At 53.6% G+C, this 11,132-nt stretch overlaps 1 protein-coding gene across 2 annotated transcripts in view; it reads left to right on the top strand.

Annotated features, from left to right (window-relative positions):
- The window catches only part of BID (BH3 interacting domain death agonist), a 40,101-nt gene extending 30,798 nt beyond the window's left edge, over positions 1–9,303 (top strand). For both annotated transcript variants that reach the window (XM_045295908.1, XM_045295907.1), the window contains 4 exons: positions 1,165–1,372; positions 5,232–5,371; positions 6,377–6,589; positions 8,084–9,303. In XM_045295908.1, coding sequence (XP_045151843.1) covers positions 1,165–1,372; positions 5,232–5,371; positions 6,377–6,589; positions 8,084–8,095 — 573 coding nt within the window. In that variant the 3' untranslated portion in view covers positions 8,096–9,303. The remainder of the gene's footprint in view (positions 1–1,164; positions 1,373–5,231; positions 5,372–6,376; positions 6,590–8,083) is intronic.
- Positions 9,304–11,132: the final 1,829 nt, after the last annotated feature.

The raw sequence follows: 11,132 nt of genomic DNA, 5'->3' as shown, positions 1-11,132 counted from the left end.
CTTTACACAATTGATGTGTGTATGGATTGCGATAACAGTTATATGAGCCCCTAATAAAATGTTTAAAAAAAAATTATTTCCAATTAAGGCCATTGTCCTGGGTACCCGAGTTAGGACTTCAAGACTTCCAGAGGCGGAAACGAGGCCTGTTCCGCCGGCCCCAGGCCAGGAGCGGTTAGGGTTTGCCTTTTACAGAGACATTCCCTTGCTTTAGAACACATTTTGGAGGCCGGGCATTTTCTTTGTTCAAAACCATTTGCCTGCTATCAATGGCCCTCCAGTTTTGGGATTTTTCTAATGAAAAGTATTCAGGACTTGGAGGGTGGAAAATCACTTGTACCTGAGTCTCCACCACTTCACTAACCAGCTCTTAAAGGCCAGGGTGTCAGGTCCACCTGGACAGGTGTCGCAGGGGCCAGTGCCCCTAGCCTGCCAGGGCAGCTCATCCTCATCCGATGGCCAGTGGTGCTCACTGGTCAGGGAACTGACTCCCCAGCACGAGGTGGCACTGCATGGCTGTGACAAGGGCTGCTCCGGGGGCCGAGCCAGACGGGCCTGTGAGGCGGCCACCCTTGGAGCTGTCCAGCAGGATGGGGCTCAGAGGCGTACAGCCCCTAAAGTGGGCAGTGAGGTGTCTTGTATTCCCTTGGCACTTCTGCCGGGTCCATTCCGACTCCTAGAAGGCGGCCCTATGGGACAGAGGGGAGCGGCCCCATCCTAAGCAGTGGCTGGTGGTTTGAATCGCTGGCCGTCGGGGTCACGGTTGAGCGCTCTAACCACGGTGCCACCAGGGCGCCTTCCCAGCATTTCTTGAAAATCTCTTGTCCCCACGGTGCCATCCTGGCCCTCCCAAAGGGGCTGTGAACAAAGAAGGCATCTAGGTGCATGGCCACAGGAGGAGGCTTGGTTGTCGGATGCCGGCATCCGCATACGTCTTCCCGGAAGCAGCAGGTGGGTCTCCCTGCCCCGGCAGGCAGCCCATCGGCCCGATGGGTTCCGGGGCCACGCTCTGCGTATGGGAGCCATGTCCTGCCAGGGGAACCCGGCCTGTGTGCCCAGAGATGAGGCCCCTTCTTCACAGGGCATCTCAGAGCCCTGGGGCCGGTGAGACTGCCTTGGGCCAGGCTGTCCCCGAGCCCACAGGCCCGTCTCTCCTTTCCTCAGGGCAGCAATGGCGCAGGACATCCGAGCGAGCACATCACCAACCTGCTGGTGTTCAGCTTCCTCAAACACTGCGCCCACTGTAACTTCCGAGATGAGCTGGAGCTGCTGGGCCGGGAGCTGCCCACAGCGGCCTTCCTGGAGCAGGCCGAGGACCTGCAGACAGACGGCAACCGGAGCAGCCACTTCCACCTGGAAGGAATCGCCGCAGGTGGGTGCTGTGCGCCCGGGATCTGGGCCTCCTTGTTCCCAGGACCATCAGCGGTCCTGGGCGCTGGAAGAAGCTTTTGGGTTCAGTCTCCACTGCCGGATCTGTCGGCCACTTAGCTGTAGCCTGTGCTTGGCCTGCCTCTCATGGGGTAGAACTCACCAGCCACCACTCTCGGGTGGCTGTGAGATGTGTGGCCTGCTAGAATATCCCCCAGTGCTACCGATTCTGCTCCCAGGGCCAGTAGGGACTAGGACAGGTGTTCGGGCACAGCCCCATCGGGAAACCCCTTACGGAGATTGTAGACCTGAGGGCTTTCACACGTGCCATTCGTGTCAGTGCAAGGACACTAAAGAAAACAACAACTCATAGTGAGTGACTTTAGGGCCCAGTAGAACCACCCGCCCCTTTGGGTTCCGAGGCTATAAATCTTGGCAGGAGCTGACAGCCCCAACTTTCTCCTGAGAAGCTGCTGGATGTTTCAAACGGCTGATCCTGCAGCTAGCAGCCCAGCCCCAGGTCCCGGGGTCCCAGCTCCTGAGATTCCGATGCGTCTGGTCTGGGCGCAGCCCCCCAAGTGCTCTGTTCACACCATCCCAGTCCACTTCAACCATGCCTGGCTGATTTTCCAGCCAATGGAAATCCACCTGGCTACTTTGTAACAATTCTTTTTTCTTTTTATAACATGACTCCTTACACTTTCTTTTCTATGTATATATTTGTGAGACAAACAAATATGTCCACAGATATTGATTTACTTTCATAGACTTCTGACCCATAAAATAACTGAGAAGCCCTAGTGGAGCCTAAAGGTCAGCAGTTCAAGCCCACTAGCCACCCTCCAAGGGAAAGATGAGGCTGTCTGCTTCCATAAAGAATTACAGCCCTGGAGACCACGTGGGACGTTCTGCGCTGCCCTACAGGGGCATGGGCTGGGATTCAGCCGACGCAGTGTGTTTGTCTCAAATAAGATTACTAGACTAGTGAGGAGGATTGTGAGCCACCAACCAAGCAGTGACTAGTAGGCATGGCCGAGTGGGCCCTGGAGTCAGGCCTCTGGCTTTGAGCTTGGGCCCAGCTGTTCCCCTGGTGGGAGCACTGCCTCCAACTGCAGACTTTCTGGGTCCCTGGCGGTAATCCTCATCTGGGGTAGGAAAAGGCAGCTGGGAATTGGCGTTAGTGCTGGACTGGCAGAGGCTGCCCCAGGCTGGAAGCAGCATGTTGAGGTGTGGCCACTCTTGGGTCTGGCCTTAGAGCGGCGCTTCTCACTGGAACTGTGGGAAAAACTTTTCCACAATACCCAGGCCCAGGGCCCAATTCCAGCTGCCTGACTCCCAACCTCCTGGGTGGAAGTGACCAGGTGCTTCCCGTGCACACCCTGTTTAGAACCAGTCACTTCCCAGAGTCCAGTGTGACTCTGGGGGTCTCTGGGACCCAGGCACCCTAACCCAAGGGTAGGACACATCTACCCTGGGCCACTCTCCTGGTATAAAGGTGGCACTGCCCCCTGGTGGCTGCACAGAAGACAGCCAACCCAGCACTGTGGCCTCCAGTCCTGCTTGGAAGTGGGGTGGGTGGGAACGGGACAGCAGTACCCTCTGCCCCCCCAGCTACGCTGTGCCAGCGACTTCTTGTGACTTCTGCCAGCCCCCAGTACCTGGCACCTTCTAGAAAGACTTAGAAAAGGCTGGAGGGGTGGGAGAGGTGGCTTTGCTCTATGGAGCTGTTGCAGTGCCATTGTGCCAGCAGCCGTGGCTCAGGCTGTCCACGCACCCCATCTACACCAGTGCTTTAATACTACCCATTGGAATGACCAGTTGGAGGTGGGTGGTGGTGGAGGGGTTGTTGCTGTAAAAACAGAGAACTACACTTGATCCTGCATCATGGGCTATATCGTGCATGTTTCTTTGTCGGGGAGCCCTGAGTGGTTTGTTTTTTTTCTGAAAAGGGGCCATAGGCCACCTAAGCTTGGGAAGGTGTGTGCTATAGTGCCCCTTCTCTGTAGTCTGCAGAGCCTGACTTGCCCAGACGGCATTCATGAAGGTGATGCTGGCTGCTCCGTCAGCTCACCCTGTGGTAGAGACTAGTGTGCCGATTCAGAACCTCACAAGGCCTGGGAGGCAATGGACCCCAACATGCCATTGACGAGGTAACTTGCCCAGCTGAGCTCTGGCAGGCCGGCCATGCACTGGTGACTGAGGCCAGGGCAAGGTGTACCTAAAACCTGAAGCCGGGCAGATTAGGGACTGTGGGGGCTGGCAGGTGATCGTCCGCTCTCTGGGGAGTCAGAAAAACCTTCCAGCTGCACTTGCCCCAGAGCAGAGGCTGGGGCAGCATGGCTCTTGGGCCAGAGGGAGTGGCACTCGCAGGGCCCCTGGCGAGGTTGCTTGGAGCAGGGAGCGGGGCAGGTGGGTTTGGTTAGCGCATCTGAAAGGAACAGTGACAGTGTAAGATGAAGCCAGACCATGTCTTCAGGCAGGGGAGCAGATGGAAGGTCCTGGGCAGAAAGGTGAGGTCATTGCCAGGCCAGGGGGCAGTCAGTGAGACACCTGGAGCACAGTATTTAAGGAGGCAACTATAATTGGCCAAATGAGAGGCAGTGGCAGTGCCCGTGGGGAGGAGAGACGGGAGCTGAGGGTTGGTGCAAATGCACTGGCAAAGGCGAGGTGAGGGTGAGGTTTGCGAGCACAGAGAACTAACAGAGCTGATATTTTTGGAGTCATTTCCAGGATGAGGCTTTTTGCCCCGCCCCTGAAGGTCGACGGCCTCGGGAACCCACCAGGGCAATTGTGCCGTCCGTCTGAGTCAGACTCGCCTCAATGGCAGAGTGTTAGATCCTGGGCCCCGTTCATCTCATCTCTTTCTTTCTGCATTTGTTTACTGAGCACCTGTTATGTGCTGGGTGCTGGATATTTGGCAGTGAACGAAACACGTTATAATGTGTGGCCTTTATGAAACTTACACCGTCACAAATAACATAAGACTATCTATGAGAGGCCTTCAAAAAGTTTGGGGGAAATGGAATGTTAAGATAGTTTCCTTGTGTCGTCCTAAGTGCCAAGCAGGACAGTGGGAAGGGACAGGTGGACAAGGAGTCAGGGCTATTCCTACTAGACTGGATACTGTCAGACATGGCCTGGCAGAGAGAGGCTGGAGCGGGCCCTGCCTTGCAGGGTGAAGGCCTTCAGGCAGGCATAGCAGCAGATGGGGAGGGAGAATTCCAGTTAGAGGATGGAGCCTTTGTAGGCGCCCTGGTGGTGTAGTGGTTACACATGTGGCTGCCATCCGTGTGGTCAGCAGTTTGAAACCACCAACAGGGAGAGAGATTGGGCTTTCCATGCCCGTCAACATAGGCGTTGCTGGGTCAGCAGTGACCTGATGACCCTGAGCATAGCTCCGTCTTAGGAAGACTTGGGTGAGCCGGGCCTGGTCTCCACAACCTAGTGACATTTAAGTCCCAAGACTAGGAAGTAGAGGTGGGACCTAAACCGTCCCTGCCCTAAAAGCATCTTGTTGGCCCCTGGGGTCTAGAAGTGGCAGCCCCTGAGGCTGCATCTAGGTTTGTGCCTCAGACATCGAATGCTCCCAGCATCTCGGATCCTGCGGGCAGATGCTCACTCTAGTGGGGAGAGGCCCCCTTCTCGAGCTGCTCCGGGGCTGCTACCCGTCCTCACCCCGGGGGTGGGGGTGGGGGTGGTCCTCTCCCCGGGGAGTGGCCCAGCGGCTTGGAGCAACAGCCCAGCCGAGGAGGCAGGTGCAGGGTCTGCTCCAGGCAGCAGCCTTTCGTGTGGGGATGGGGAGGAGTGGGTCCGGCCGTTGTCTGAGTGCACTGTGCCTCTCCTGCCCCTGCCTGGGCGCTCAGATTCCGACAGCCAGGACGAAGTCATCCACAACATCGCCGTGCGACTTGCCCAGATGGGGGATGAGATGGAAAGCAGTGTCCAGCCAGGTCTGGTGCAAAACCTGGTGATGCATTTTAGGAACGCGAACCTGTCAGAGGAAGTAAGTAAAGCCTTTCAGCTCGCTGACACCTCCCTGGGTTAAGGGGGAAGGGTGAGGACTGTCTTATCTGTCCGTTGAACCAACGAGGTCCTGTAAGTGGAGTTGGAGGGACGTTTAGAAGATTGTGAGAGGTGGCATTTCACAACCCTGAACCTTAAGGCAGAGCCGGGGGGGTTAGGGGTAAAAGACCTGCAACAGGATTGTCTGTGAAATGCGTGGGGCTTGTCCCGAAATAAGCCCCACTGTCGTTTTCGTTCCCGGCCTGCTGGATAGAGATGCCGGTAGAGAGCTCACCCAAGGGTGACGAGAGAAGTTACTCTTGGCTCTGTGGTCACTCTGCAAGTAACTACTGGGCTGGTCCATTTGCTTGGCATCTGGCAGGATTCCAGACGCTCTTGAACGGGTCCAAGGCACTCTGTTCTTCCTGAAGAAACTTGGGGGGAGAGGGGGATACCCCAGGCCCTCAGATTAGTGCCTGCAGCTAGAGGAGCTCGCAGGAGACGGCTTCTGCCAGCAATGCACTACCATTTAGGCATTGGCCAGCCAAGTCAAGCCGTCTGTCTTCCAAGAAGGCTTTTTCTCCAGCAGCCACCGTAATCTGAGCCCTGCCTCGGGGCCGCTCCCCGGGGAACGTGTTGCTTGAGTGGGTCTAATGGTGGATGATCTGCCTCTCCTGGGGAGGGGGGTGTAACCGGTGGCCCCCCCACCCCGTTCCTGCGCAAGATGTGGGGTTTTGGCAGTCCCTCGCTGATAGTGAGCCCGTGGTGGTGCTCAACTCAGCATGTGTGGCTAAGGAACATCCCACTCCAAGCAGTGAGCTCAGACTCTGCTTGCTGTTGTCTCTCCATGCTTCCCCACTCTCTGTGCACCAACACCCCTACTTCCTGAAGAAATGAAAGGCGTCGCCCTACTTGCTGTTGAGAGGATGGCCTGGGACAGCTCCTCTTTCAACAAAGGATCTTAGTAATTGGTCCTGTGTGGCTTTTCTTCTGTATCCCTGTCCAGGACAGAAGGTGTCACCTGGCAGCTGCCCTGGACCAGGTCATGCAGGCCTTCCCCAGGGACATGGAAGTGGAAAAGACCAAGCTAATGTTGGCCATGCTGTTGGCCAAAAAGGTGGCCGATCACACGCCATCCTTGCTCTGTGATGTCTTTCGCACAGCTGTGAACTTTATTAACCAGGATCTACTCGCCTACGTGAGGAACTTGGCCAGAAACGTAAGAACCAGCGATGTCTCTCTGCTCTGGTCTTGCTTATGCCCTCTCGGCTTTCTGCCTGCTCCCTCCCATCTCTGTTCCTCTCCAGTTGGGGACCAGGCACCTCCCTGCTGCTGGGGACGCAGCCTGCCTCCTGCTTAGGACGAAAGGCTTGGATTTGTTTCCCCAAGGGGTAAACTTAACAGTGTAAGATGCTTCCTTTTTAAGATGTTACTATTCCAGGAAGGAATTACTATTCCATTACAGGTGGTGTAATGGTCAGCAGTTCAAAACCACCAGCCCTTCCTCAGGGCAAAGATTTAGCTCTGGAAACCAGAGGTAGGTCTGTCCTGTCCTGTAGGGTGGCCGTGAGGCAACTCATTGACAGTTTTGTGTACTCTGTGGAGATGAAGGCTTGCTTGATACTATGGTAGAATCTTACTGAAATGGAAGACAGCCGGGCTTAGTGGCTGTGACGTCAGGCAGTGGGCTGGCTCTAGCAACCAGGAGAGATGACTCTCATCACAGGCCTTTGCTACCTCTGAGGTCATGGCCCGGGGCCACTATTTTGGAATCCGCTATGTAAAGGGCTTTAAAAAAAAAAGTAAACTTGGTTATTTCTGATGTAAAAATAAATGGCCTTCTATTGATTCTTAAACCAGCGACCAGGGCAGCATCCGCACGTGCACATTGCATGGCACTCAGCTCTCTTGGACGGAGGGCTGTGACCGGTGGGTACAGCAGCAGTGCCCCTCGAGATGAAAGCCAGCAGCGCTGCTTCGAGTATCAACATGTACGCCACCCTCGATTAGCAGTGACGTGCTTTAATCACTGCTCCACCAGGGCTCCTTACCAATCACCGAGGGGCGGGAACAAGAACCCTTCTGACCTGCGAAGGTGTCTTTCTGCGTCCCTAAGTGATTCAGTAGATGTGACCAGTTGTTGGCTGCCATGGTAGATGGAAAATGTGTTTTTAAGTAGTATTTTTAGTGGAAGTTTTACACAAGAAGGTTCCCATTGAACTGTTTTCCACACAAATTGTACATTTTCACTGTCCATTAGTGGAGCCTGCCTGTCCCGTTCTCACGTCACTTAGTCAGTGTTGATCGTCGGCATCGTGTGACTGTGTTATGTGGCACCGTCCACCCAGCTGGTGGGAATGACGGTGGACTCTGGGAAGAGCCTCAGGGTACTAGTACCAGGGAATCCCGTCTGACCTGGTCCGGGAAGTCGGACTTTCCAAGAATTTGAGTTGCACCAAGGTCGACAAGGTTATGGTGTGTAGACTGTCAGGCCTCCAGACTGGTTTCCCCCGGATCATCAAGACTTTGTGGATAAGGGGTTTTGACTGGGCTGTCTAAGCCTTCAAACCTTGTACAGCAAGTCCGTGAAGCGCGAGATGTATGTCACTGTGCCCATGTCGAGATGTAGCTTCAGCCACTAGACGTCCTACTGTCCGCGTCCTGGCTCCAGTGTGACACTGGCTAACTGGCTGCTCTTCCTTGTTTGTTGTAGGAGGTGGACTGAGCAGGTCTGAAGCGTGACGGGCACACCGGCTGTGGTGACTTCAGGACAGCTGCTGCTGCTGCGGGATGGCGCCACGGCCGCTGAGCCAAAGTTCTTAGAGAAGAGAGATGTCAGCTATTTATTTCTATTTTACAGATTTTCAGTAGTGACCAATTTAGATATGCTGTTATACTTGAAAGAACATTGCATTTTGCACTCCCCAAATCCCTCGTTCCTTGTTCCTCATTTCGGCGGTATGAGAGCTCACAGAGTTTAAATTTTAAAACGGGGTAAAGCAGAAGGGAAAGAACGTCTTTCCTGTTCAAGCTGTACCCTTGGGGCTTGCTCTGGTGGCAGTGTCCTGTGTGAGGCAAGAGCAAGGACATGCTCACACCCCTCACAGAGGGAGGCCTCGCAGGGTGTCAATCAGTCCTCTTCCTGTTCAAAACCAAATGAAACCAGGGGTTAGGGCTAGGTGGCGGATCCAAACGACGGGAAAATCAGATCTTAATACATAGGGCTTCTTTTTCCCACTGGACTGTCTTTGAAGTCACCAGCCACAGGAGTAGATTCAGGGTGGTGAAGGTGAAGTAAAGGCCCCTGTCAGTCACTGTTTCCAAACCTGGGTAAGTAGCTCTCTCAGCAAGAAGCCACTTGCGTGAGCACTTCAGGTCAAGGATTGCAGAGCTGCCTCTTCACAATCTCACCACTTGCATCCCGTCGCTGATGGCTCCGCTGATGCCTCTGGCAGGGACGGGTTTCTCCAGATGGAGGGGCAGATGGACTGCCCTGTCTCCCTGGGGGCTCACAACTGGAATACAACTAATGACAAAGCCAATCTCAGGTTGTGCCCAGGTCAACAGGGCCAAGAGAAAGCTGTAGGATTGTGGCTCCTGATTACAGGCATGTGCCCCCTTTGGGAACACTGCAGTTAGGTGCTGGGTCTGGATGGCATCCGCTGCCCTTAGGACCACAGGTGCAGCTCGTTGCTGTGAACACATTGCTACTGAGCAAGAATGATGACAGTGCTGTGACATCCTGTTAGGCAAAACCCTTTCTGTTCCTTCAAAGACCAAAAGGAATCTGCGCTGCTGCCAGTCTGATGTCTGCATGGCCGGTGGGGCTGCTGCCGAAGGCTGATGCACAGCAGCCAGCTCGGTGAGGCTAGACGATTCATTGCTGTGCAGTATAATGGCTACCATTGGGAAATAAATCTCACAGTAATGCTATTGTGTGTTTGAGTGGATTTTTAAAAAAAGATTCTAGAATCACACACATACACATACACACATCAAATTGTAAATACAATCAGGGTCTCAGTAGGGCAGTAGTTCTCAACCTTTCTAATGCCGCAACCCTTTATGTGGTGGTGACCCCCCCCAACCATAAAATGTTCATTGCTATTTCATAACTGGAATTTTGCTACTGTTATGAATTGGGTGACCCTGTGAAAGGGTCGTTTGACAAACACCCCCCCCCCCCAGGTCGAGATCATTTCTTCCAAAAGCACTTTAAATACAAGCAAAGCCAGTGCATGGCCGCGGAGGTGGAGGTGCAGGTGCTCCCGATGCGGTGCTGCAGGCCGGAGCTGCTCCAGGCGCCTCTGGACAGCAGCAGCCTGCCTTGCTTCCCATCAGCCAGTGTTTCACCAATCACCTTTCACTTTGCAATTCAGAGCTGAATCTGCACCCCCGGGGCTCCTTTAAGTATCAGGTAGTCAATCAAATCCATGGGAAACTGCTAATGGCCCCATAGTCTCTCGTCATCTGATCTTTCACAGCTGCTCACCAGCTGGTGTTTAGCGTAGGTTAATCTAGAACACCATCTAGATGTGCTAATCTAGAACACCATCATAATGTGGTTTATGTACATGCTGGTGTCAACATTTCCAGACGAGACTGATAGACCTTCCTCAGTGAAGATCACTCTGCCTCCCCAAACCAGCCTTAGAAACGCACCCCGTTGAATCCCAACGGATGTTCTGCTCTCTGGCCATCAGGGTCCTCTCCAGCCAGCATGCCCTACAAGATAGTGGGACTTTGCACTGGTGGAAGTCCTATGGGTTTAATTGAGAGATGACTGCCTAGTTCAGAGAATGTGGTTTTCACATATATATATATATATATTTTAATGCCTGAATTAAGTGACAGCCATTCCATGGTTAACATAAAAAGCTTACTCTTACCCCAAAAGACTATGGGGGTGTGTGTCCAGGTCAAATGAAGCCTGCTCTCACCTCTTAGAACGTGGCAGCTCAGATCCGAGGGGCCGGCACCATCGTGGAGCGGTGTCCAGGATGTTACCATCATCTTCTCAGGACCTAAGTGACCGCTCCCCAGTTACGGACGCAGGCTAGCACATGAATAGAAAGACCAATCATTGGATTATCTTCAAATCTCATTTTATTGCATCCTCCAGTGTTGTCCCTGATACATTCATTCTAAGGGCACAGTTCATAGAGCCAAGTTCTGATTCTTCTGTTTCCCCTGATGTGAGTAGGAAGGTCAGAAGGCAGGCAAGCACAAGGGGAAGGGGTGAGCCAGACTAATCCACAGTAATAAATCCAGCATGGCCAATTGTAACAGAGAGAGCCAATGGTACTATAACAGAAAAGGGGTATTGCTGAGGTGAAATTCATCAATTTACGTTACCACGATTCCCATTGAACCCCAGTATTTCTGAGATGAGTACTGGAACCAATGACAAACCCACTGAGGAGCAAGTGGAGGAGGAAGAGGCACTTTTAGTCAGAAGGAAAAAATGGAAGACAAAAGGGAACACGGTGCGTGAAATAAAAAACCCTATCTTTGCCTTCAGGAGCAACCTGCGGTAGTGTCCTTGCTAGAAATCATCAGGAACTACTGAGTTATTCCAGATCCTGTAATAAAGGGTAAACTTCCTTTACTTCCCAGGAAGAAGCAAGACACTTGTCATCTTAACGTGTCAGCGCCTTTGTTCCAAATCCGACATTAACCAGTGTCCTCCAGGGGTGCTGGGGGCGCGGTATCACTAACATGTCCCACCGTACAAGACCCGAGGCGAGCCTGCTGCTGCGACG

Source organism: Echinops telfairi, unplaced genomic scaffold, assembly GCF_000313985.2.
Source record: "Echinops telfairi isolate 266 unplaced genomic scaffold, ASM31398v2 ScPeMD7_6273;HRSCAF=7185, whole genome shotgun sequence".
Taxonomy (NCBI): Eukaryota; Metazoa; Chordata; class Mammalia; order Afrosoricida; family Tenrecidae; genus Echinops; species Echinops telfairi.
Note: the sequence above shows the minus strand (reverse complement) of the source record. Positions and strands in the feature narration are given on the sequence as shown.